A 25,856-nucleotide genomic window follows, 5' to 3' on the forward strand; every position below is an offset into this window, starting at 1 on the left:
CTCTTCTCTCTCTCTCTCTCTCGGTGGGAAAGAGAGAGAATCCACAGCAAGTGTGGAGCCTGATGCAGGGGTCAGTCTTGTGATCCCAAGGTCGTGACCTGAGCTCAAATCAAGAGTTGGTTGCTTAACTTACTGAGCCACCCAGGGGCCCCTTCTTCTTTTTTATAAAAAGTGAGTTCCTCTTTCTCCATTTTCCCCTTAAATATTGGTCTTCTGCAGGGTCCCATGAGTCCTGCCCTTCACTTCTCCCTCCACATGCTTTCTCTAGAAACTCAACCTATTTCTGTGACTTGACTTTCTGTGTGCTGGTATCTTTAGAATCAGTGTCTCTGTCAATGACTGCTTTCCTTTTCTGAAAGTAAGAACATCTTTCCAACTATTTTCTAGACATCTGTGTTTGATTACTTTGGGGGAATATCTAAAGCAAATTTAATTCTCCATTGCAAATAAGTTCCTCTGACTTTAAACACTGTTTCTATTAATGATGTTAGAATTCAGCTGACCTTTTGGGTCTGAATCTCTGTAGTTATTCTCGCTATTTTTATTTCAGGTTCATGTGATCCGAGAGGTGGCTGCCATGGCTCAAGAGAAGCTTGGAGTGTCTTGTGAAGTCATTGATCTGAGGACTATACTACCTTGGGATGTGGATACAGTTTGCAAGGTATGAATATAGTGTTGATAGAGTGTCATTTGCTTAAACCTGTGGGCCAGTTTGTTGGCAGTTTGCGAAGAATTGTTTTGAAATTTTGAGCTTCATGAGCATTTTCAACTGATTGAAAACTTTAAAATTTACACCGTGACAGAAACATATGTTATATAATCAGCTTAATGCTCAAGGAAACCAATCACTTGAGGGTCTTCCCCTCCATGGTTCTTTGTTTGCAATGTTACGAATCTGTGCCCTTCATGCAGCCAGCTTGGGTTGAGCTGTGCAAGTAATGGAGTAGTGCAAATGAGAGCATATCAGGTTGTTGATGTCCCCTGTGTTTTTAACTATTTATGGGTTATGGTTCAGTAAGCAAGGTTTAATAGAGTCGGCTGAATGGTTTGGGTAAATTTTCGTTTGTCTCCTCCAAAAGAGATGGAGATGGATTATTTCAAAAACAAAACAAAGCAAAAACCCCTGTCTACCTAGTCTTCATACTGTGAATCACACTTTGAGTGTTATGTTGTGGAACTCTGTCTGCTCTTAATTTTCCACCCAAGCAAACTCTTGAGAGTCCCTCTCAGGAATTACAGTTCATTTCTCATTTACTCAGTTATAACTGATAGCTTTCATGTTAATGTATCGATAAACTGAAGTGCATGTGTTTCCATTGTGGTGTATAAGGAGGATTAAGCTCTTTTTCTGTGATGGCCTCATCTACTAAAGTTTAGGTAATGTTACCTGTCTTACTTTTTCTTGATTTACTGTTACAGCAAGTGAGTCCTAAGACCTAGGGTATTTTATATTATTTTTTAAGAACTTTAGATTCTCATAGCTTTTATAGGCTGTTCCTTGGGTTAGTCACGTGAAAAAAACCTGCAGCTACTACTGCTGTAAAAGTATAGCGTACGGTGTGTTTAGGTAAAGATTGTTTTGTAATTTATTGGAAGACTCAAGATTTGTTATAGTACATGGTCTGTAGACTCCCTTGACATCATCTAAACACGTGACATGGTTACGGATGGCTTCAGTGATGTTCTAAGTCTTTATATTTGTGGTTTCCATCATTAAGAGCAGTATTTTAGGTTGAATTGTTTATAACTGCATGAGAGTAATGCTTCTTGCAGTCTTTTCCAAATCAAGTCAGACACTGGGTTTTCTTTCAGGTCGCCACATATTCCAAATTATGGTTAAACTGGAGCTGATAACCTTTGCCCCAGAGTGGGCTTCTTTTTTGCGGCTGTATCCCCTGTTTATTCTTGGGGTTTGTATTTATAAAGTGAACGGTGCCTTTACTGTGGGGATATAATGTTTTGTTTTGGTGCAGTGGGGGGTACCGATAATGGTCAGGGCAAGTAGTTTTAAACTCCATTTACATTTTTCTATACTTTATACATCCAAACAGAATTTGGAGCAGCTTATGGTAAAACACAAATGTAACCACACTCCAAGCTTAATTGTGGACATAAAGTGAAGAGGAGGAAGAAAGAAGGGGGAATTATTTATTTATATTTATCTCTACGTAACTTTGCTTGTGTGGAACGCCCCCTCCCCCCTTTATGAAATCTACTGGTTGCATCTCTGAGTGATCCTGGAATGTGGATCCTATTTCCTTGGGGCTCTTTACTACTGGAAAAGATGAAAGAGGACGCTGGAGACCGCTCCTGAATGAAAAGGTGTTGCATCAAACTCCGGCTCACTAGCCTCACCCTTTTAGTCTTGTGTCAGGGTGCTTTCATCATGTTGTTTTTCTAGTTGATGACTGTCTAGTTACAACAGTGAAAGCCAGCTTGTCATGTCTTGAGTACTTTGGGTTTTGTGACTCTCTTCATTGCTGGCCATGGTAATCGTCTGTTTTCCTTTCATGTATCAAAAAAAAGTTTTGATATGTGGCATCTTTCTAGGATTTAGAGATGACTAAAGAAGAGGACCGTATAGCTAAACCTTGTTAAAAGTGAGGCTTCTTTTTTCTTTTGTTTAACTGCTGTTAAGTTTTTCTTTATGAATTCTGTAGTAATCAAAATTTATGTTTATTATCTCTTTCAGTTAGTGCTATGTTTTAGTGTTTTTTTTTTTTTTTTGTCTTATGATAAAATTAGATCCCTCAGCTTTGTTCATGGATGGCATGTTAAGCTCAACACCCAAATGCATATTTTGGAATACCTAATCAAGAAAAGCCTATTAAAGGTAAAAAGAAAAGAAAAGAAAAGAAAAGAAAAGAAAAGAAAAACAACAACTTACTGAATGTACATAGACATTAGCACACTATGCACAGTAAAATGACTCTGGGACAGTTGAGGAACTGGTTAATGTAGTCTGAATTTAACTATGTTTTAAAGAATATAGTCATACTTTTTGCTTGAGCCTTGAAGCATTGTTTGGAAGTTATAATCCTGAAAAATTGCTTGGGGACAGAGAACAGCAGAGTGTTTGTTACCCAGGGAAGCTACAAAATTGGAGGCCTGAGTGGGTCCAAGAACCATAGTTCATCTACTCAATTCTGGACCTGATATTAGAGAGCTAAGCTGGAAGCCTCTGAAAAGCAGAATAAAAATTCCTGAGTTTTGAAGTGCCTAGGAGACAGAGACCTACCCTGGGAATTGAAGGTATGAATGGGGTGGGTAGCTTAAGAACATCAGTGAGGAGAGTTGAAAACCCCTCAAGTGAGTGGTAAATTGACTCTTTTTATGGGGGCACCTGCCAAGTAAGTCTCAACTAGGAACTGAGAACCCAAGTGTATAGAATCCATGTTTCATGGAATTGTAGTGACAAAATAGGAAACTTGGGGGAGAGGGTGCTTAAACATATAGTTGGTCTCCCATTCAAGATAAATGCCAAATTCTACAGCTGTGTATGGTGGGAGCTAAGCAGAAAATACCTGGAAGGCCACGCCATCACTTGTGACTGAAGTGTCAAATACCAGTCATACTCTTAGTTGAAAGTTGTGGAGACAGGTCTTAGGATCCACCAGAAGTAGATTAAAGCTTCCCAGATCTACAGCACAGCCTCTCTCCCTCTCAGTTCCTTACTGGATTAATATAACTTGCCTTCTGTTCTGTCTGCCCAGCACAACAAGGAGTCAGTCCTCCCATCATCTGGAACCTCTATGAATCAGCATTCAATAAAAAATTACTAATTATATGAAGAGACAGGACCATTTGATTCAAAACCAAGAGAAAACACAAACAATAGAAAGCAGAAACACAGGTGATCCAGTCATTGGAGTTAGCAGACAAAGACTTTATTATGTTTAGGAATATAGGAGGAAGAAAAAGAACAAAAGAGGTAAGAAGGTGAAGAATTACCCTGGAGGGGTATGTGTGTTTGTGTGTGTGTGTGTGTGTGTGTGTGTGAGAGAGAGAGAGAGAGAGAGAGAGAGAGAGAGAGAGACCACTGTAGAACCAAAGAAATATTTGTCAATAAGAACTCAGTGGATGTGTTTATAAACTTATTGGACTTACTAGATGATAGTATTCATGAACTAGAAGGCAAGTATATAAAAAATTCCAAACCAAAGCACAAAGAGAGAGAAAATAAAATAGACTAAAACAGAAGAGAGCATAAAACACACTGGGGATCTGGTCAAAATATCTGTCCCATATCTGTTTGGGATTCCAGAAGAAGAAGAGAGAATAAATTGGTCAGAAACAATGTAAAAACTATTTCTCATTAAACTTCAAGAACATCGCCATACTTGAGGATTTGTGAACCTCTAAAGATGTACTCAAAGAAAGCCACACCCACCTACACAATGGAATGACATTTTAAATTGCTAAGGATGCCGACCTAACATTCGATACCCAGTGAAAACAGACTCTTAAAGTTAAGATGAAATAAAAAATACCTTAGGCAAATAGAAATTGAGAGAATTTATCACCAGCACATTTTCACTAAAGGCAATACTATAAGGCAGTTCTTTAGGCAGAGGGAAAATGATTCTAGAAGACAGAATGGGCTTAGGTGGAATTAAAATATTCTGTTGTTCTAGGATTATTAAGTGTAATATTTTTATTAGATTATAGTAAGTTAGGGATGCATTTTTTAACTTCTGGACTAACAACTGAAATAATAGTGAAAGTATATATACAGCAGGTTAAAAAGGGACCTATAGATTAATAGAAGTATTTGGCTAAACGAAAAGAAAGGAAAGTATGTAAAAAAAACAAAAAACAAAAAACAAAAACGCCAAAACAAAACAGGTGTGTCAATAGAAAACAGCTGATAACTATAAACCTAAGTATATAAGTAATTAAAAACAAATGGATTAATCTAGTAAAAGCCAGTGATGTCAGACTTCCTTAAAAAATAGCACCAATGTGCAGCTTAAGAGAGAGATACTTTAAATATAGGGACACAGAAAATTTGAAAGGATGGAAAAAAGAGACCTCTGGTATAGCCATACCAATTTCAAATAAAGCTTTTAAGGCAAGAAGCATTACTAGAAAGAAAGAACATTTCGTAATGCTGAAGGAATCAATCTGTCATGAAGGTATCACAGCCTTAAATCTATTTTGTCATTGATAGCATAGTTTAAGAATATAGAAAGCAAAACAAAATACAAAACTAAAAGATGTAAACATATCCATGATCATAGTGAAGACCTTGACACCCCTCTTAAAAACTGATCAAACAAGCAGGTAATGTTAGTAAGTATATAGAAGATCTGAACAGTTAGCAAACTTGTCCTAATTGTGTACTCAACAATATAAGAAATCATTTTTTTTTCCCCGCTGAAAAATAATTGACATACAGTATTAGTTTCAGGTGTACAACATAGTGATTCGATATTTATATACGTTATGAAATGCCATGTGTGCCAATTCAATTGAATATGGAACTTTTATCAAAATTGACCAAATGCTAGGACATAAATATAATCTTAAACTTCGGATGTTTGAAGTCATTTACAGTATGTTTGGACAATAGTGGAATTCAGTTAGAAATTGAGAAAAAACTGGAAGCTTCAACTACCTACAAATTAAATAATTTACATATAAATCATACGTTGTAAAAGAAACTGCAACAGAAATTAGAAAAATACTGAACTGAAGGGTTATGACGGTACTAAATATCAAAAATTTCAAGATTCAGGTAAAGCCATTCTCGGAGAGAGCTGTATGGCTATAAATACGTATATTTAGAAAACAGGAATAAGAACAAAAAAATTAGTGATCTGAATATCCATCTCCAGAAAGAAATCAAATCTAGAGAAAATAGGGTAAATGTAGTGAAACAGAATGTACAATAGGGAAGTTTAATAAAGTAAAAGTTAGATCTTTGAAGAGTCTAATGTACTTGATAAACCTTTAGCAAGACTAATGGGAAAAAACAGGGCAAACACATATCAGGTATGAAGAAGGGGAAATCACAGAGCCTACAGACAATAGAAGTATACTAAGAGGATATCCTGAACAATTTTACAAATAAGTTTTGGGTGAAATGGACAGATTCCTAGGAAAATACCATGTTTTCAAACATAGAAATTAGAAAACCTCAATAGTCATATATCAAAGAGACTGAATCCATTTTTATTAATGTTTATATAAGGAAAACCCTAGACCCATAGGGCTTTACTGGTGAATTCTTTAAAACACAGTTCTTATGCAAGTTCTTAGAGAAAATAGAAGAGGGAAAACTTTCCAAATTCTTTATATAAGGCTGGCATAACCTTCATATCAAATCTGTTTTGGACAATATAACAAGCAAAATTATAGACATATTTTTCTTATGAACGTAGATGTAAATATCAAAATATTGGAAAGTCAAATCCAACAATATATAAAAAGGTAAACGTGAGGGTTTATTTCAAATACGCAAGGGGCGTTTGACATTCACAAACATTCACACAGTGGTTGATGCAATTACCCATATGAACAGAATATGGGGAAAACAATCATAATGATCTTTGTAATACAGAAAAACATTTGTTAAAAGTCAATATCTGTTCATAATGAAAATTTCTTAGTAACCTAGAAATAGAAGGGGATTCTATTAATCTGATAAAGAGTAGCTTTATCTTGTAGCTATGAATAGCTGTAAAAAGCCTTGGCAGAATTTCCTGCTGAAATTTTGACTGCTTTCCCATTGAGATCAAGAATGTAACAAGAATGCCCATACATAAGGGCAAGAGATACAAAAATCATATGGATTGGAAAGAAGTAAAACTTACTACTCATAGATAACGTGATTTGTATGTAGGAAGATCTAGTGGAACCTATGGGCAAATCATTAGAATTGAGTTTACCAATGGCCCTGGAAACAAGGTCAATATACAATAATTGTATTTTTATATACCAGCCACAAATAGAAAATAAATTGATAATATTTGAAAAAGCATCCAAAAAAATCAAACATCTAGTGTGAAACTGAGTGATGCATATGTAACAACTGTGCAGAAAATCACAAAACATTATTCAGAGAAATTAGAGAAGATGCAAGCACACTGAAGCACATACCCTATTAATCAATTGCAAGGCCAAGAATAGCCAAGGCAATCTTGAAGAATAAAGCTGGAGGACTTAGTTATCCAATGTGTTATCATCAAGGTGTGTTGTAAGGTTGTAGTCATGGTACTGGGGTAGAGATAGACCACCGTGCTGCCATTGATTAATTTCCTTGAATTTAGAATGTGGGGAGCCTTTTTATAGACTTAGAGAGAGCCTTGGTGTGCTCTGACCTGGAGCAGTTTTTTTGGTCATTCCGCCAGAAACCCGTACCCTTAAGTAGAGCTGTTCTTCTCAAGCTCTCCAGGAATAAGAGCCACGGCTACGTGTTGGAGGCTTGGATAGACTTTCCTGCTGAGATACAGACCACATTCAAAGTGAGTTAAAAAGTGAGCTACAAAGTTAAAAAAAAATGGTGGCCAGGCACAGAGTTAGGCTTGAAGTACTGTCCGACTTGAAATGATTTTTTGTTTTTTCAGTGTGTAGAAATTCAGAGAAGCTGCCTGTGGAAAAGAAGAACTTGATTTTGGCAGGAGAATGACAATCTTTGAAAGAAACTCAGGATTCAAGAATAATACTGTCCTTCAACTTAAAATCAACTACCTACAACAGTGCAAAAGAGAAAAGAAAAGTGACAGTTTACAAGGTGTAGGTGATTTCCTCATGTTTATAGGGAAGAGAGTATTGACACAGAGCTTTGACATGCTTATACTTTATTTGAAGATTAAATTATGCTAATTATTGAAATAAATAAGGGCTTGCTTTTATACCTTGGAGCCTTTTTTGATTTCTCTTTTTCATCTTCTGCCTGCCCACATTCAGTTCCAAAGCAGATCCTGCTGGCTTGGCTTACACGATATGTCCAAAATCTGACCACCAGCCCTAATGCTGTTACTCTAGATCCCGGCCCCGGCTCCTAGCATTTCTCACCTGGGTTTTGGCCAAAGTCTCGAAGTATTGTCTTGCTTCTGCCCTTTACCTGTCATAGGCAGAATTGATCCTTTCACATGTGAGTCACATCATGTCCCTTCTAGTCTCAAAAGGCCTCAATAGTTTCCCATTAAATTTAGTGGAAAAGTCAAATTTCTTACCATGGCCTACAGGGATTTACCTTGTCTCGCCACCTTCCGCAGCCCACCACCCGTCCACCCTTCAGGAAATGCTCTTCAGAGACTCTCAACCAAGTGACTGTTAGGTCACCACTCCAATACCATTTTCTCCTTCCAGGCCTCTGGCTCGCTTACTATAATATTGGACACCATCCCTCTCACCAAGACTCCCTTTTACCCCTCCTTCCTTTTTTTCTGGAGAGATGAAATGATCTAACATATAACTTTATCATTTATATTGTCAATTTTTCTTCCCCCATTAGGAGGTAAGTTCTGTGAAGGTGGGGGTTTTTGTCTATTGGCTTACTGCTGAATTCTCAGTACCTGAAAAAAATGTCTGACTTAGGTTTGGTATTCAGTAGATATTTGATGTGCAATTATTATGAATATCAGCAAAAGAAAGTTTGAAAATGAAACTGTTTAATATCGCCCTGTTTTGAATTTGATACTTTTCCTTATTTTTGGTGCTTATACAAAAGTTTAAAGAGTAGCTCTAGACTATTGCTTTATGAATAAATCTGTTTTAAGCTGAAACATTTATTCTAAAGTTTTAAGTTTTAGTTTAACCTTGTGTTTTATTTTTCTCAACAGTTGTCTATTTTTCATAATGGTATATAGAAATTATCATTTGAATTCTCATTAGAATAGGACCAATTTATTCTGAAAAGCAAAGCGGAAGTGACTACAGCAAATCTCAGCTATCTTATAATTTCTAGGAATTGAGTTCCTATAATTTTCTGCATAGGTGAGAGTTACTATTTCTGGGTAGCAGCTTTTAAAACTACTTAACATTTTGAATGTCAATATTTCCAAAACCTTTTCACTTTTCTCAAGGAAAATATATGTGGTTTCATCTTTCAAAAATAATTTAGTTCAAGCGAACATGGGTTGTTACACTGTGTTAAGACATTTACATTTATTGAGGTATATGGTTGTTTACTTCATTGATATATTTCTGTGCTTAATTTCATGGTTTTAAGCCTCTTTAGATTTAAATTTTCTTTTGTCTTTTGCTGTCACGTTATTGCCAGCTGTGGACAGGATCCAGATGACCAAACTGTAACTGAGACGTATACATTGGCCAGGGAAGGCCTGTAATGATTTCTCATGAATCAAGAACACATGCTTTACTCTTCAAACCTTATGATACTAATTTGGGTTTTTCAGAATCTTTCTCCTCTTATTTCCTTGTCTGTTTTGCCAGGTGGGTCATTGTCAGGGACTCATTGTCAGGGACTTGAGAGCTGAAGAGGTCAGCCTGGGCCTGTTCCTTCTGGTCTTCCTACTGGTCCCAGGAGTGACCTGTGACCTCCAGCATCCATCCCAGCTGTTGCGCACTGCTTCTGATCAGGTGTTTTCTCTGTTGAAACATCCTGGTATGAGATACTGTCTCAAAGCCTCTCCTTCCTCCCCCAACGTAATCTGCTTTTTTTGAGGTACTCAGGAGGTGGGTTGTTACCTTTTAAATTCTTAACAAAGTTTGGAAGTGACATAGAAGGGAACTTCCTCTCTACCCCCCTCTTGCTTTCCCTTTCTTTTCTCTGTTCAACCTGAATTACGTAGCAAAAGTTGATGATGTGCCCGTAGGTACAGATGGTGGTTTTTTGGCTACATGTTGAGGCATCTGTAGTCTCAGTATTTGGGGGTACCCTAGGAACAGTGCAAGGCCTCCATGGTACTAAAACGTGAGACAGAAGCTGGAAGTAGGTTTCTGTGGCATGAGGAATTGACTGCAGTTGGGAGGGAACGTTTAACATCCTCTCCTCCTGTCCTTTCACTCCAGCTATTTCCATTATTCAAAAGACTTCATTGGGACCCTGGATAAAGGTAAGGCAGGTTCTAAGGCTGGCAGGTGGGGTGGAGGTGGGAAGGTTCTGGGAGCAGAGTCCAATAAAAAAGGAAAGGGATATTGTAGGAGTGGACCTGGGAAGAAGTTAAACCATGGTCATCTGGGTGTGGCTAATCATTTATATATAAAGAACCAAGTTTGCTTACTCTCCCTATTTGCACCTGTGGTAGTGTATTTACGAGTCATGTTTAGAAGACCCAAAGTACCATTGAAGATAAACATAAAAACATATGGGTTATATTTTATGACTTTAATTATAATTTTGTAGCCTTTAGGTTTATTTTTATTTTCATAAGATTGATTTAGATTACCGTAGATTTCATTTTTAGTAAGATCACTAACACTTGCAAGGTAATGTTTAGTGTCTGTACTTTGTACAGAATGCCTTTAAATTGGTTTTGTGGGGAAGTTGGAGAATTTGCCCTTGGGGAATCTATAATAGCATGGTATTTCCAGTTACATACGTTTTTTCAGTTGATTTCTTGGACCTGATTGAATAATTCACTGGTTGAATACTAGCTCTTCTGCTTGAAGCTTTTAATTGGTGAGGTAAAGGGGAGGGAATGGGAGAGGGAGTGAGTACAAGAGCGTTACCACGGTGTCGGGGCAGGAAGGGGAGCTGGTAATTACCTATAACCACTAGAGGCCTCTCTTAAGCCAAGTTTCATGGTTAACAGCACCAGGTTTCCGTAATGGGGCTTGGCTCTGTCTTTGTAAATTAAGCATATTTTATGTTGTAGTGCAGAATAAATAGTATGAGAGCACTTTTTTCCTAGAGCATATATTATAATGTAGCCCCAATGTTTTCTTTAATGTGTTTATCAGAACAACTGATGATTTGTTAGTCTGAAAACAAATTAGAAATCTCCCTCTGCTCTTCTCTTTCACTCTCTAAATAAGCTTTTGATACAAACGCGTAATCAAAGAATGTGCCCAGATGAAAATTATATGCCTCTTTAACAGTGCAAGGATATTTAGGTTTAAAATTATTACTGATTTAACATGGTGTATTTAATTGTTGAGAGTAGTATATATTTTTTTCTGATGTAGACTAGAAGTAAAATTATTTTAGGTTGTATATTTAAAATTCCACGTGTTTCTTTCATGATTATTATAAGCTTCTAATATCAAAAATCTGTTTCAGAAATGATTCAAAAACCTTTTTTAGACTTAATACTATATGGGGTAAAATTAAGTGCTTTCCTTTAAGAATAATGAAAATATCATTTTTAGTTAGGAATTTTGGATGTGGGTTGAGCTTGTGGAGAATGCAGGCACGGAAGGCAGGTCATCCTGTCTGATAAGAATTGTTGCTCTGTGCCAGAATAGGAAGGCTGGCCATTTGGAACTTGGTTCCACTTCTGCCAACTCATTGTTCCTACAGGATTTTCTTTGTCACGACCACAACTAGTTGATTGTACTAACTGGAGCGAATTCTAGGTTCTTGGATGCTGTACTTGGGATGTGATGACTACATTTACTGCCCTGCATGGTGGCCCTTGGATGATTCCTTGGAGTTCCATCAGGCAGGGGAGTTTTGTGAATTTTGTTCATTACTGTATCCCTCAGAATTTTGAAGAGTGTGCAGTATAGAGAAGATAGTAAATATTTGGTGGATGATCTTATAATTGCATTTCAAAAATAGCATGAAATATGTAGTAATGAGTCAGTTTTTCAGTGGAAGAAATTAATGGAGAAACGGATAATTTCTGTAGGATAAAACATCCTGAGAGTATCACTCCTGCTACCTGGTCTATTTTTAATATGACTTATGTTTTAGGTTTGTTTTGAAGATTAGGATAATGCCTAGGGTCTGATCTAACTTTGTGTAATATGCGTAATATAACAAGGCTTGTCATAGTACCTGGTAAGTAAATAAGTGTTCAAAACAACATGTTTTATGCATATCTCCCTTGGTGTTCACAGCAGTTCTCCTAATTACACGTCAGTGTCATTATTTTATAGGTGAGAAAACTGAGTAACTTGCTCCAGGTCACACAGCTGATGAGGTTGCTGGGCTCCCAGCCTCTGCCTTTTTATTACAGCATGCAGCTTCTCAAGCAGAATTTGAGCAGACAGACCTTGTAAATATTTTTCAGATGTGATGAAACAGCTGTGATTTGTGATGTAATTTGAATGTAACTTGCAAGTGTAGAATATATAGGCGACTGCAATGTGTTTACGAGGAGGGGTCCTTTGTTTCTTTCCTGCCGGGCTCTCAGGCAGAGCTGTGAAGTATCCTGATAGAGGCATTTCCATTCTCTATGCCAAGAACTTCTGTTCCCATTTTAGAGATGAGGAAACTGTGTCTCAGAAAGGTTAGAAACGTCCCGAAGTGACTCAGCTAATGAGTGGCAGAATTGCAGTTCAGTCTTAGGTCTTAAATTCTGAAATGCTGACATTTTCGTAGTATAACTGTGCCTTATGTTAGAATCGTTACTTTATGATTATCTAACTTCATGCTTTAAAAATTATCATTTGAGTTTTACTGATGAATTGCTTCTAAATATGAGCTTGCAGATATTTTACAACATTTCAAGAATTTTATTTGCCCACCTGTGTAACACTTACTAAAGAACAGAACGTTCCTAAACACTGTATACACCTTGTAAATCACACTACCGTATTTCATTTCACTTGGCATTATTTTTTTTCCTTCTACATGGAACTGGAGAAAATAAGATTAAATTTTATAATTATATTTTTCCATTTCTAATCCTACTTAATGTGTCCCCTTATACGCTTAAATTATTTGAATTTCAGTCAAGATTTTCATTTTGTTGAAACTATTTGCTTTTGCTGTTAGGAACAGCAGTGAAAAGAAGGAAATCCATTACCTCATTTCATGGTGAAAAAAGCTCATAGGTACTCTGTGTTCTTAGTTTAACATTTTAGGTATAATGTAAGAAATCTACATTTGTTGACTTTCTGTTTTTTTTTTTTTTTTTTTGATGGCCATAAAACTGGTACTTACATTTAGGAAATTGTAGCATATATGCTATAATTGGTAAGTAAGTGTTTCTTGCCTTTTCTATTATAATACCCTGGTTTTGCAGTGTCTAGCTGTTATAATTTAACTTAAAACTTTATTGAAACTATGGTCTACAAAGGTTTTTGAAAAGTAAAATTAGGGAATAATACCATTTACTTCTATAATTTACTCCAAAATTGAAACCACCCTTATCAGTCATGGATAGTCAGCCCTTCCAAAGCGCACACTCCCTGTCACATGCTTTTGTTGCTTTTTCTTCCAAGAACGTGGTTTTCTCTGTTTGTGTTTTCTTTTATATCTGTGAGTTACATGGTTTCTTACATAGCTGCTCCACATCTTAAGTTTATTTTTCAGTACTTTATGCATTTTTGTTGTTATTGTGAATAGCATCATTGTTATTACAGTTTTTCCTTTTTTTCCCTTTTCTGTGTGTAATGGAAGAGGTTGAAAAAATTAAAGTGATACATTACCATGTCAATAACACATTTTAGCAGAGTGTATAATGCAAAGCAGTATTTTCCATCGCTGTTTCTAGGCCCACCCCTCAACACGGCCACTTCTAACCACTTCTCTATTTTGTTCTGATGGCTACTTCCATATCTTTAAAATATTGTATAGGTATTTTTGGCTATAATACTTTATTCATTTCTGCAAAGACCTGGATTCTAAACAGATACCAAAAATACCAGGGTTTACGGAAAAAAAGTAGGTTAGGCAGATAGCTTAAAACATGTGCAGCTTTGTTACTAGAGCAAGGAAGCATTTGTAACTGGAGTTGGGAAGGAGTGAACCTGCTGAGTTGTGGAGTTAAGGGCAAAATGCATAAAAGTTGGGGAGAACCATGCAATAAACACTTCTAAAACAGAGCAGATGGGCCAGCCTGAGTCAAGAGGCATAGTGTATGGAACCGTTTTTCTCTGAGGCTCTCAGCTCTGTGGTTATACTTTACCTCTTACTGTGTTTCTTAGCATCATAAAACATTAATGTGCTGGGGCGAATTGCATGTATGCCAAATGAGTAGGCCAGTTGCTGCTGACTCTGACCTAAAACATGTTTCATACCTTGTGCCAGAAAAATGGACTCCCCTTGCCCAGTCCCTCTTGTAGTTCACAGATGAATTGGGTTTGATTGACAGTGCTTAGGTTACATCTTTACCTTAGCTATGGTGGAGACTGGAAAATAGTTTCCTTAAGTATTAATCGCTCTTTTTCAAGGTAGAATGTAAAAAACTAGCAAAATGTGGAGAATGGGGCGCCTAGATGGCTCAGTTGGCTAAGCGTCTGCCTTTGGCTCAGGTCATGATCCTGGGGTCCTAGGATCGAGTCCCAAATCGGGCTCCCTGCTCAGCAGGGATCCTGCTTCTCCCTCTACCGTTATCCCCTGCTCGTGATCTCACTCTCTCTCTCTCTCAAATAAATAAATAAAATCTTGGAAAAGATATGGAGAATGTGTTCAAAAGTTTTGGGTTATCCCACAGTAAGAGAGGTCCAATACACACATATTCACAAATGTATATATACGTCTACATGTGTATATATCAATGTATGTGTACCTTCACTTATCAATTTTAAAAACAATTCTCCACTCTGACACATGAAGATTCGATGTACTTGCATTACCTATTAGCTTCACCTTCTCATTTCCCCAATTGTGAGTTATTTTATTTCTTCTACTGATTGTTTTGATTTTAACAAATTTTTAAATCTCTTATCTTGTTCTGTTAACTTTTCTCAGTATCCCTCCATATTTCACTGTGTAAGAAGATGACATTAATACCCTCTATTCCTGTCTTCACCTCTTCTCTTCCAATTCCTGTTTTGTATCAACTATTTATTTTTACATAGCTGAGACTGATAACATTAAATTCTGTTCTGTAACCATAATTAAACCTTCTAAACGTTTGATTCTAAAAGTTAAAAACCATTAAATACTCTTGATACTATTATGATAACATAAGCATTTTTTACCACTGAGCTGACCAGTGGGTAAGAATTTAATCTTTTTTTTTTTCTTTTCTTTTTAACTTTAGTCCAATTGTCTCTGCCCCTGGGCACCTTAAAGGAGATATTCTTCGCCTCTAGAACAAATGGTTTGCCTTTTCTTATGGTGCATTAATTCCACAAAATCTTGTCATGATTTAGATGCTTTGTATTTAGGCCATAACGGTCTTTTGGATTGTTCTGGATTTTTTAAAATTTCGAATTACCTCTTCTTTTCTCCTTGAAAAAGTGTAGTCATCCATTAACATATCTTGAAGATCAGTGTTATCACTTGGAATCCACTTTTCTTTCCCTCCAGGAGCCCTCTGTTCCAGTCTTCACTACCATTCCCCAACTATGCTGCAAATTCATCCTTAGGGATGTTTCTCCATTGCACTCTTAAAGACACTTTCTTCGGGTCCTACGACATGGTTTTCTCCTTCATTTCGCCAAGGAGCATACATAATTAACTTCATCAAACAGAAGTTGTGCGGGTGTGGGAGGCTTTTGGGACACCTGCATTTGAAAAAATGTGTGCGTTTTGCACTCACAGTGGATTGATATTTGGCTGGATATAGAATTCTATGTTTGCAGTAACTTTCACTTAAGAGTTTAAAGATGGTGCTTCTCTATATTCTTGGGTTATACTGGCGCAAAAAAGGGTGATGCCAGTGTGATTTTCATCCTTCTGTAAGTGATTGTTCTGTGTGTTTGTTTTTCTGGACACTTCTATTTATTTATTTATTTGTCCTTTTATACCAAAATGCCATAGGTATGATCTCAGAGCGAGTCTCTTTCACTCATCTTGTTTTGCCCCTTGTCCATTTCCTCTGGGAACGCATTACTTATTTAAAAATAATTTTATCCTTTTTCTTTTGTGTCTTTTCTTTTCAAAAACTTACTGGTTGGATAATAGCCCTTCTAGATTGATCCTGTATGTCTCTCATCTTTTCCAATCTAGTTTTTGTCCCATTGTGTTCTTGTAGTGTTTTGAACATTTCCTCTCTTTTTAATTTTAATTCTTATTTTGAATAATTTCAGCAATTTTTTTCTTATGCTCTGTTCTTTTTGTGCTTTGCTATTGTTTTGTGCCATGTCTTCCTTCTTCAGTTGTCCTGGGTATACCAATATAATATGAAAGTTATTTATATTATAAAATAATAGGCCCTTTTAAAGTTTGATTCTGTAAATCATCTCTGTTTCTTCAATAGTTTGTTTCTTTTGTAATATATATATATATTTCTTGTTGATTATTTTGGAGCTCTGAGTGGGTGTTTTCCTATAGGTCTCTTTCCTCAGTAGACATCTCTGTGGGAAAAGTTGAGCAGATCTGTGCATATGGGTGAGACTTTGTTTTAGGGTGAATGAAGGAGAAGTCTGTCCATAGGCATGTGGGGGTGGGTACCTCTCAATATACAAATGAGCTAGGCTTGCTTTTTGGACATCAACCCTCACAGAATAGGCCTATCTTTGTAGGCAATTTGAATGGTTTTATCACAGACTATCTTCTTTGCCTGGATTGTCTCTGGGGTCGGGTTTGGAAAGATGTGTTTTATTTGGGGGAAGTGGGGCAATTGGTATAGCTGCTTTATTTAATTCCCCTATTCTCATTCCCAGTTCTTACACCCACCTTCCACACCTGCTGGTGAGCCCATCTGGGGTCTCACGGGAGATGAGCTTTCGCTTCCCTTGTACACCGCCCCCCCACCCCGTGTGTCTGGGCTTTAGCTTCTTCTGTTCTTGGTTTGCATCTTCATCACACATCCACAAGACACTTGTTTCAGTCTCTTTGGTCTAGTAATCACCGTCCCTCCTCAGATTGCTGGTTTTGACGGTTACAGGTTTTTTCCCTTTTGTATTCATTTCCTGTCTTGGGAAAGAAAAGATACAAAAGCATATATTCAGTCTATCAGCTTGAACTGGAAAGCTTCTCTATTATGTTTTTTCATGTTTTTTTAACAAGAAGCACATGATTTTTGTATTTCGGTCAGCGTATTGTCCTTTCACCAAAATCTTATTCATTTCAGTAGTTCCTTCGTTGATTTTCTAGGTTGGTAATCTTATTCTGCAGGTAAGACCAATTTTGTCTCTCATAATCTATATACTTTTTTTTTTCTCAGTTGACTAGAACCACTGAACAATATTGAATGATAGTGATGATAGCAGATATTGAATGTGATATTTCTAAAGCCCAATATTGAACTGATTGAATTGTAAAGTAGAAAATAGAAATATTGACTTCGTTATATAGAGTCCTGGCTCACTGAGAAACATAGCAGAAATTCCCTGCACAGGTAGTGTTTTTGAGTGAATGGATTTGGCACTTACAGCCCAAGTACCTTTTGTGCTTCTTTGACCAATAGCCACAATTCAGAACTGGAGATGAGAAAGAAAGGAAAGTAAGCTTTTTAAAATAATAAATTCTTCCAGTGAAGTTGACCAAATTTCAGATGTTTATCATTATTGGGGAACAAAATTACTTTTATTTCTTGCCAGTAAATCAAGGAAAACAAGTCACAGGACTGGCAGCTGTAATAGATCTCCTACCCTAATGCCAGTAAAGACCGTGAACCAGCCATAACTGGACAGATGTGTGCATGTGATAAATACAGCCTACATGATTGACAGCTGAATGACAAGTCATTGCGAGGGCCAAAAGACTTGGTTATTGGTTGTCATATAGAAGAAATCAACCGCTTGATTTAGTTTTATTTTTTAAAGGGGCTTTAAGAATTGCCTTGTAGATGTTAAAACTGATTGATGATATGAAACTCTAGGGTACAGTATTTGGAAATGCTTGGTGGAAGTTGCAGGGGAGTGATTTTCTGTCAAAGTGAAAAAGACTGTTTATCAATTTTGTCCTTAAAGGGGCTTTAAATTAGTTGGAACTATCAAAAAATGCAATAAATTTCCTCTTGTGGTTGTGAGAACCTCATTAATGGAAGATCATCTGGCAGAAATGTTAAGAGAAGGAATGGGGAGGATGGTCTCACCAGTCTCTCCTGTGTCAAAGATTGTGTGGAATAAAGGAAAACTATCCTTTAGCTTTCTGGAATATAGTATTATATTTTAGTATTAAGTGATGTAATAAAATAATACAGCTATCAGAAGAAGTACTCATCTTTTATGTTTTACACAGGAAATTCTTCTCTTATATTTCTAGTAAAATACCTGTGTCCTTAGACTTTTCTTTTGCCAGCTTTATCTTCTTTTTACCATAATCAAATTGTAAATTGTTTCTCTAGTTTTGTAAGTATAACAGACATCCAGTAGCCGAGTTTTATAGTGACTTTTTTTGGTACCCTCTCTGGCATTTACTTTTTAAATTTTCCACAGCTGCTACTGTCTTTTCTCTCCCTCCTTCCGCACCCCCCACCCCTCAGTTTAAACCCACTTTGGTATAGACTGGGCCACCTGTAGTAGCTCTCCAACCATTAATTCTTCTCCATTCTCATTGCTTTATTCAGACCGTCATCATTTCTCTCTGGGGCAGAATGTCCGTCCTCTTGCTCCTTTGAAGCCCTTCCTTCTTGCCAGGGTAATTTTTTAAACTGAAAAACTTCTATTACTACTCATAGTTCAGTTCTGGTGGTGCTTTCAGATTGCTGTCAAGACAAAATGTAAAATCTTACTATGACATATTTGGTCCCCTATGATCTGACCCTGGCCTGTTCTGTTGTCTTTTAAGTCCCTATTGTCACCTTCTCGGTGTCCACAGGGCACCACAGCCAGCCCTCAGAGCTGCTTTCCTTCCCCTTGTGTTGTAGTTTTTAACGTCCTCATCTAGCACTCTCATGGTGCTGCCTTTTAGTTCGGTGTGTTCACAGCCACAGCAGCACGGAGAAGATGTGAAATAAAAATGTATTTCTTGTCCCATAATATGTGAACTTTCCATGTATTCAGAGATTTGGTTTTGTGGAGTCTTCATTTTCCATGACATGGCTGAGAATCTCGAAGTAGGTAGAAAAAGAGAAGTAGCTTGAGGTAGCGGCCATAAAACCCACAACTACATACACATACACGCACGTACACGCTAATTCTGAAGGAAAGACTAGAAAACCCACAACTACATACACATACACGCACATACACGCTAATTCTGAGGGAAAGACTAGAAAACCCACAACTACATACACATACACGCACGTACACGCTAATTCTGAAGGAAAGACTAGAAAACCCACAACTACATACACATACACGCACGTACACGCTAATTCTGAAGGAAAGACTAGAAAACCCACAACTACATACACATACACGCACGTACACGCTAATTCTGAAGGAAAGACTAGAAAACCCACAACTACATACACATACACGCACGTACACGCTAATTCTGAAGGAAAGACTAGAAAACCCACAACTACATACACATACACGCACGTACACGCTAATTCTGAAGGAAAGACTAGAAAACCCACAACTACATACACATACACGCACGTACACGCTAATTCTGAAGGAAAGACTAGAAAACCCACAACTACATACACATACACGCACGTACACGCTAATTCTGAAGGAAAGACTAGAAAACCCACAACTACATACACATACACGCACGTACACGCTAATTCTGAAGGAAAGACTAGAAAACCCACAACTACATACACATACACGCACGTACACGCTAATTCTGAAGGAAAGACTAGAAAACCCACAACTACATACACATACACGCACGTACACGCTAATTCTGAAGGAAAGACTAGAAAACCCACAACTACATACACATACACGCACGTACACGCTAATTCTGAAGGAAAGACTAGAAAACCCACAACTACATACACATACACGCACGTACACGCTAATTCTGAAGGAAAGACTAGAAAACCCACAACTACATACACATACACGCTAATTCTGTAGGAAAGACTAGAAGGCCTTTCATCATATGCCTTCACCTTTCACTTAGAATTCTTACAAGTATGTCTGCTTGCTGTCCTAGTTCCCATTAGGTTAGAAACAACACATTGGAAGATGGGGCAGAGTTAGGATGTCAAAGGTAAGGATGTTGGCAAGACTAGAGCTGATACAATGATAGCCTGAGAACAAGAACAAGGCATTCTGTGGGAGAAGAAAACAAACACAGTAAAAAGTACATAAGAATATTTAAAAATCACGGCAGTTTGTAGTCAGTGTAGAAACAAAATAGACCTGTGCCTTGGTCACATGGTATTGTAATTGATGTTCCAAATTCTATCTATCATCATGAGGAGATTAATTTCTGTTTTAGGCACTGTTTGAAATGCAATATTATTGCTTAAAGGTATGAGCAGGGTGCACTCTCAAATATGTTGAGTAACCCAGCCTCCTACAGTGCTGGATAAATGAGTTCCTGCTGAGTGTCTTTCTGAAAGCTTCAGGGTATGGTGCTCTGCTTCTGATCATTAATTTCCCTTTGGTTATATTCATATTGATAACAATGTTATTTAGCGATCTTCTGTTAGGGCGTTTTTCTATTAATTTCTGATTTCTCATGTCACATTTGGAAACTAATAAAATGACCCCTTTCTCTTGGCTCTTGTTGTTCTTCAGTTCTTTTAATCATGGAGCTGCTTATGAATTTTCAGTGGTGGAAACTTCAGGATAGAATTAATTCTGATACTATTTTGTATTAAATCCCTCTGACCTTTTCCAAACTTTAACTGAATTGGTGGGAAGGAGAAAAGAGGGCGACGAAGCCTCCATCTTTGAAGATGGCTGACAGACGATAACCTCAAGGCGTGAGACAACACCTGAGGTGTGACAGATACCATGTGTAGTCACAGTACTACAAGTCCCTGTGGCTTGGAACCACTTATCTTCTTGGTGTGAATCACTCGAGACATGTTTCTTTTGTTTCTCAGTGTGGTTAAACTCCAGGGGAGGTTGGGTTGGTGGTGCCAGAGGGTGGAGGGTGTGTTGACTAATCTGTTAAGTAGCCTTTTATCTGAGAGTCTAGTTTCTCATTAGTGTTTCTGACCAAAAGCGTAGATGGTTGGAAATACGGATTTTTGTTTTTAATTAGTCTCTCTAGGGACAAGAGGCTTATTTTTGAAGAATGGAATTTTAAGGAAGCCTGACAACCTCAGTTTTCATGTGACTGAAAAATTTTGGCAGCTGAAAAAGCTTTCACAACTAGGAGTTCGAGCCAGACTTTCCAGTGGCTAAGCCGTTCTTTGGGAGTTAGACTCATGGGTAACCGGTACCTCAGCTCTCCCATGACAGTGGTACCCTTTAGGGTGCTCATGGCACTTTCGTGTATCTTGCTTCCTAATGGCTCCAAAGGCCCTCACGGGGTTTATTCTTCCATTGTGTGGCTTATAAGGATCTTCATTCTTCCATCCCATATTTATACATCTTAATCAGGTTAGTTGATATCTACCACAGGCATAGGGCAGCATAATGCCTCATTATCTCTGCAAGAAAGATCTTTTCCTCCTCTCTTACACCACCACAAAATTATAATGCTACTGTATTACCACAGTTGGGTAACTTGAGAAGCAGAAATTGATTGTTTTGCCCAAAATCCTAGGAAAACCGAAGTAGGTAAAAGCGAGCAGACTTGGGAAGCCATCCAGTTCCCTTCCCCCTTCACTGCATTGTAGCAGCCTGACAGTCAGCAGCTCCTGCTCGACTCTTCCTGTCAAATGCGGCAACCAGTTCTCTTGTGAAGTTCCGGCTATTAGAAAGTTTTCAGGTGGTATTTGCTTTTCTTGAACTTCCACCTATTGATTCCTATTCGCTCTTATAAGATCTTGTTTATACCTACTTCTGTTTGACTTGTCTTCAAATATTTGGACACCTTCCAAGCCTCCTTGCAGGCTTCTCATCTCTAATCCAAATATTCTATTCATCCCTTTCAGCTATCACTTAAATCCTCTGGTTTCCAGATTCCTCACTATACTGACGGCTATTCTTTGGACATATTCTCAATGTCCAATGACCCTTTTAACTTCAGATGACTTAAGAATGATTCTTGAGGTATTGTCTGTCGGCCAAATGCCTCCTAGGACTTGTTTTCTCCTAGGGCCTGACCTCTGTCATGACCTAGAAGGAGAACAATGCTTTTTTGTTTCTGTTTTGAAATGCTTGAAAAGGTAGTGTGTTCCATGTCACTGGATATGTGAAGGAGATGCGCATAATGTCAAGGATGTTAATAGATAAATAGCGAATTAGGAGTGTGGTGTCCTTACAAAAGTAAATTAAAATGGCTACTTAAAAAGTACCTGTATATGGAAACACCTGAGTGTCTCAGTTGGTTAAGCGTCTGCCTTGGGCTCAGGTCATGATCCCAAGGTCCTGGGATCGAGCCCTGCATCAGTCTCCCTGCTCAACAGGGAGCCTTCTTCTCCCTCTCCTCACCCCCTCTTGTGCTCTCTCTTGCTTTTTCTCAAATAAGTAAGTAAAATATTTTTAAAAATAAATAAAAATTAAAAAGTACTTGTTTGAAATAGGAACTATAATATATAGGACATATTAGAGTACATAATACTGGGAATAATACTTGAGTGAATATTCTTCTCAGAAGGGCACTTAGATGCTTTTGTTCTTTGACCAATCCCTCAGTAAACTTGCAAGATTAGTTTGCACCTGTAAAAGACTGCGTCTTTTGTAAAAATCTTTTAGTTCACAAAAACTTCATTAACATTTTCCCTTTATGTCGACAGAGTGCTTTAATTTTTCCACATTTGCCCACATTCTTTACTTATTCTTTAAAGAGTCAACATTTAGGGCACCTGGGTGGCTCAGTTGGTTAAGCATCTGCCTTTGGCTCAGGTCATGGTTCTGGAGTCCCAGGATCGAGCCCTACAGCGGGTTCCTGGCTCAGCGGGGGCCTGCTTCTCCCTCTGACCCTCCTCTGTCTCGTGCTCTCTCTCACTCAGTCTCTCTCTCTCTCTAAGAAATAAAATCTTAAAAAAAATAAAAAAGTCAACATTTGGTGCAGTACAGCTAGGTTGTTACAAACTTTCAGAAAACCCTCAATCAGTATTGTTAGCATTGTTTTGTCCAATACCAACTACTCCCCCATTTCCTTGAGGATAATGTTAGCTATGCTTTCTTAGGTAATCTCAGCCATTTATCAGTGACATTTTTGTAAATGGAATAGTATTTACTCTTAATCCTAAAATTAAGTTTTTGAAAAATATATTGACCTTACTATAGATTTGGGACCATGTAGCTAATAGATTTTGCCAAATTATGGCAATGCGAGCTTTAGTAGTGCCTATTTTAGGACAAGTTATTCTTTAGTGACAATGTCAACATCATTCCACTGTAAAGAGTCTTTTTTCTTTTCCATGAGGTAATTTTTAAAATGTGTGGCTGTTGTGAGATATTTAGTTCAATAATATGTTGCATGTAAGGACATTCAATGAAAGGGTTCTGGTGTTATAAGGAAAGGATGTTAAAAAACCAAAATCTCTCAAGTAAATTGTGGTTTGTAACAGTTTCACCCTCAGGGAAGGGAGGCTTATTGAAACTTCCATGACTATTAATTTTGAGAAGGAGCATGCATGGTGGTGTTGGACTGAAGCCTCCAACCATCTTATCAAGCCAAGGATACAAAAGTAGGCTCAATTTGCATCCCTTTTTGTCCCATTAATCAAAATGAAGATGGTAGGAGTATATGGATAGTATGTTGGGTCCTTTGTTAAGTTAGTACAGGATATGAGTCATGAATATTTTCTATTTCTTCATTTTATCAATTGTCTCCCCAAAGTCACTCACTGAGAAATATACAGTAAGAAGTTGAATTCATTTGGCTCTCTTAACTTGTTTTGGAGAATGGGTGAGAAGGGCTTCCAACTGGAGCTGTCAGTTTTTTTCTGCAGCAGGCGCCTGCTTTTAGCCTTTTGCGAGAATAGCCTGATACATTTCTTCCTTCTTTTGCTACCATGAAGCGTACTATCCCGGCGTTTGTAGGCTTTCAGACTGTAAAAGTGATGGCATAGTCTGGTTAGTGCACAGAGTTCTGGGGCATGGAGAGGGATCTCAGGCCCCAGTTTTCTGCTGTTTGAGGGATGACCTTGGGCAAGTGAGTCAACCTCTTCTCTACTTTCCTTTCTACTTTATAAAATTGAGACTTTCTTTTTCTCCTTAGTCTTAAAAAAGTTTACGACAATTAAATAAAAGGTAAATAAGAGTTTGTTGAATGAGTTAATACCTATCTGGATACTTTAGTTAATATAGATAGGTTGACTTCTCACATGACTAGAATAAATTAAACAAAACGCTCCAAATGGGTTCAATATGTGTTCCAGATTGTCTACGTTAAATAGAAGATGTAAGTCTGGTCTAATTTGTATGAATCGTTTCAGTCTCTTTTGAAGAAAAGCAGTGTGGTTGTTTATGTTGTCCATGTAAATGTATTACAAAGCATTAAAGAAGTTCAGGCGACACTGAAGGATTGTTTAGTCACTGAAACCTTTAAAGTCCCTTCAGTTAGTGTAGTTGATTCTTATGAATCCTTTAAAATCATCCAGTTCATCAAAATTTTAAATTGCATCAGAATTATTTCATCTCTTTAGGGCTCTCACTTTTAAATTTTGCTCTGTTTTTTTATTTAAAAAAAGTAGATGAATTATGCTCATTCNAAATCATCCAGTTCATCAAAATTTTAAATTGCATCAGAATTATTTCATCTCTTTAGGGCTCTCACTTTTAAATTTTGCTCTGTTTTTTTATTTAAAAAAAGTAGATGAATTATGCTCATTCTGGGAAAGTATTTGGGCTCCAGTTTACATAAATTTGATTCCAGTTTTTGCGGCCCAGTTGACATAAATTTGAGTCCAGCTTTTGTATCCCAGAAGTCTGTTATGCTTTTGAAACCTTATTAGCTCATTTATACTCCATTTCTCATATTTGAGTGCCCCATAAACCTGTAGACTTTAAAGACCTGAATTGCAGTCTTAATAGTGCAATCTGTTTTTAGATGTATAAAGCACCTTAAGGGGAATCCTCTGTTTATGGATTTAAAAGTGTTGTACTCGAGCTGACAATGAGGCTAAAGTCTGATGTGAGCTTTTGAAAAGTATAAAGCACACTACTAAATGGTGGAACTGTTATCTAATAAGAATATGTCTGTGACTCATTGTAGTTCCCTCGCCTTTTATTCCTATGAGCTGTAGAAAGAACCCACTGTAGGGGGTTGGAAATATTCTTTCTTAGGATTGTGGGATGACAGAGTGGTTGCTTTTTCCAACCACCATATGTGGTGATTAGACTCTTCGGAATGACATTGGGGTACTTTTTGAACAAACAGCAACAGCCTTCCAAATAACTTATAATAAATAAAGTATGTAAAACATTTTCTTCAGCCAGATGTAATGTTCAATAGTAGAGGAGTAAATTTAAAGTGACCTCTAACAGGAAAATTTGGGAAATGCCTGGATGGATTAAGCAAGCAGTCATGCTGTTAGCAATAAACTTGTTTCCAGTTCTTAGGTGAGAATATACAATGGTTTACTTGAATTTCATTTTCATGATTTCTTGGAAAATGCATTGATTGGTAAAGCCTAAAAACTTCAGTGAACTAATACTCTATTTGAGCTTTTAGAGTCTTTGTTTCTAGTACTCAAAAACATTTAAGCAGATAGCACAGTTCTGTGTGGTTCATTTTCCTGAATGTTTAATAACTGATCTGATTTTGTAAATTAAATTATATTTTATATATAGTAGAGTGAAATCCAGTTCCTGGGGGACTCTGGATAAGGTGGCATCTAAACCTGTGCCTCTGAGCTCCTTCTCAACCACCTGAAACAGCAGTTTCAGAATTTCTAAGAGAAGGAAGTTAGGGGTTTGAGTGGGGATTAGCTAGAGAACTTGTCTTGAAATGGTGTTTTCTCTGC

General features: G+C 37.4%; 1 protein-coding gene and 1 long non-coding RNA gene across 11 annotated transcripts in view; one reads left to right on the top strand and one right to left on the bottom strand.

The window, feature by feature from the left end:
* Positions 1-25,856, top strand: part of BCKDHB (branched chain keto acid dehydrogenase E1 subunit beta) — a 219,265-nt gene that overhangs the window by 81,665 nt on the left and 111,744 nt on the right. For 5 of the 10 annotated variants that reach the window (XM_002916298.4, XM_019796469.2, XM_019796471.2 and 2 more), the window contains one exon: positions 551-661. In XM_002916298.4, coding sequence (XP_002916344.3) covers positions 551-661 — 111 coding nt within the window. Of the gene's footprint in view, positions 1-550; positions 662-2,745; positions 2,876-3,713; positions 3,932-7,352; positions 7,467-7,568; positions 7,857-25,856 lie in introns of those variants that run through there. The other 5 variants (XR_004622050.1, XR_004622049.1, XR_004622048.1 and 2 more) reach the window with 5 other exon arrangements.
* Positions 16,732-25,856, bottom strand: part of LOC117797152 — a 20,497-nt gene continuing 11,372 nt past the window's right edge. The window contains exon 3 of the long non-coding RNA XR_004622051.1: positions 16,732-16,888. This is a non-coding gene — a long non-coding RNA (uncharacterized LOC117797152). The remainder of the gene's footprint in view (positions 16,889-25,856) is intronic.

The sequence above is a fragment of the Ailuropoda melanoleuca genome, chromosome 19 (genome assembly GCF_002007445.2).
Source record: "Ailuropoda melanoleuca isolate Jingjing chromosome 19, ASM200744v2, whole genome shotgun sequence".
In the NCBI taxonomy this organism is placed as follows: Eukaryota; Metazoa; Chordata; class Mammalia; order Carnivora; family Ursidae; genus Ailuropoda; species Ailuropoda melanoleuca.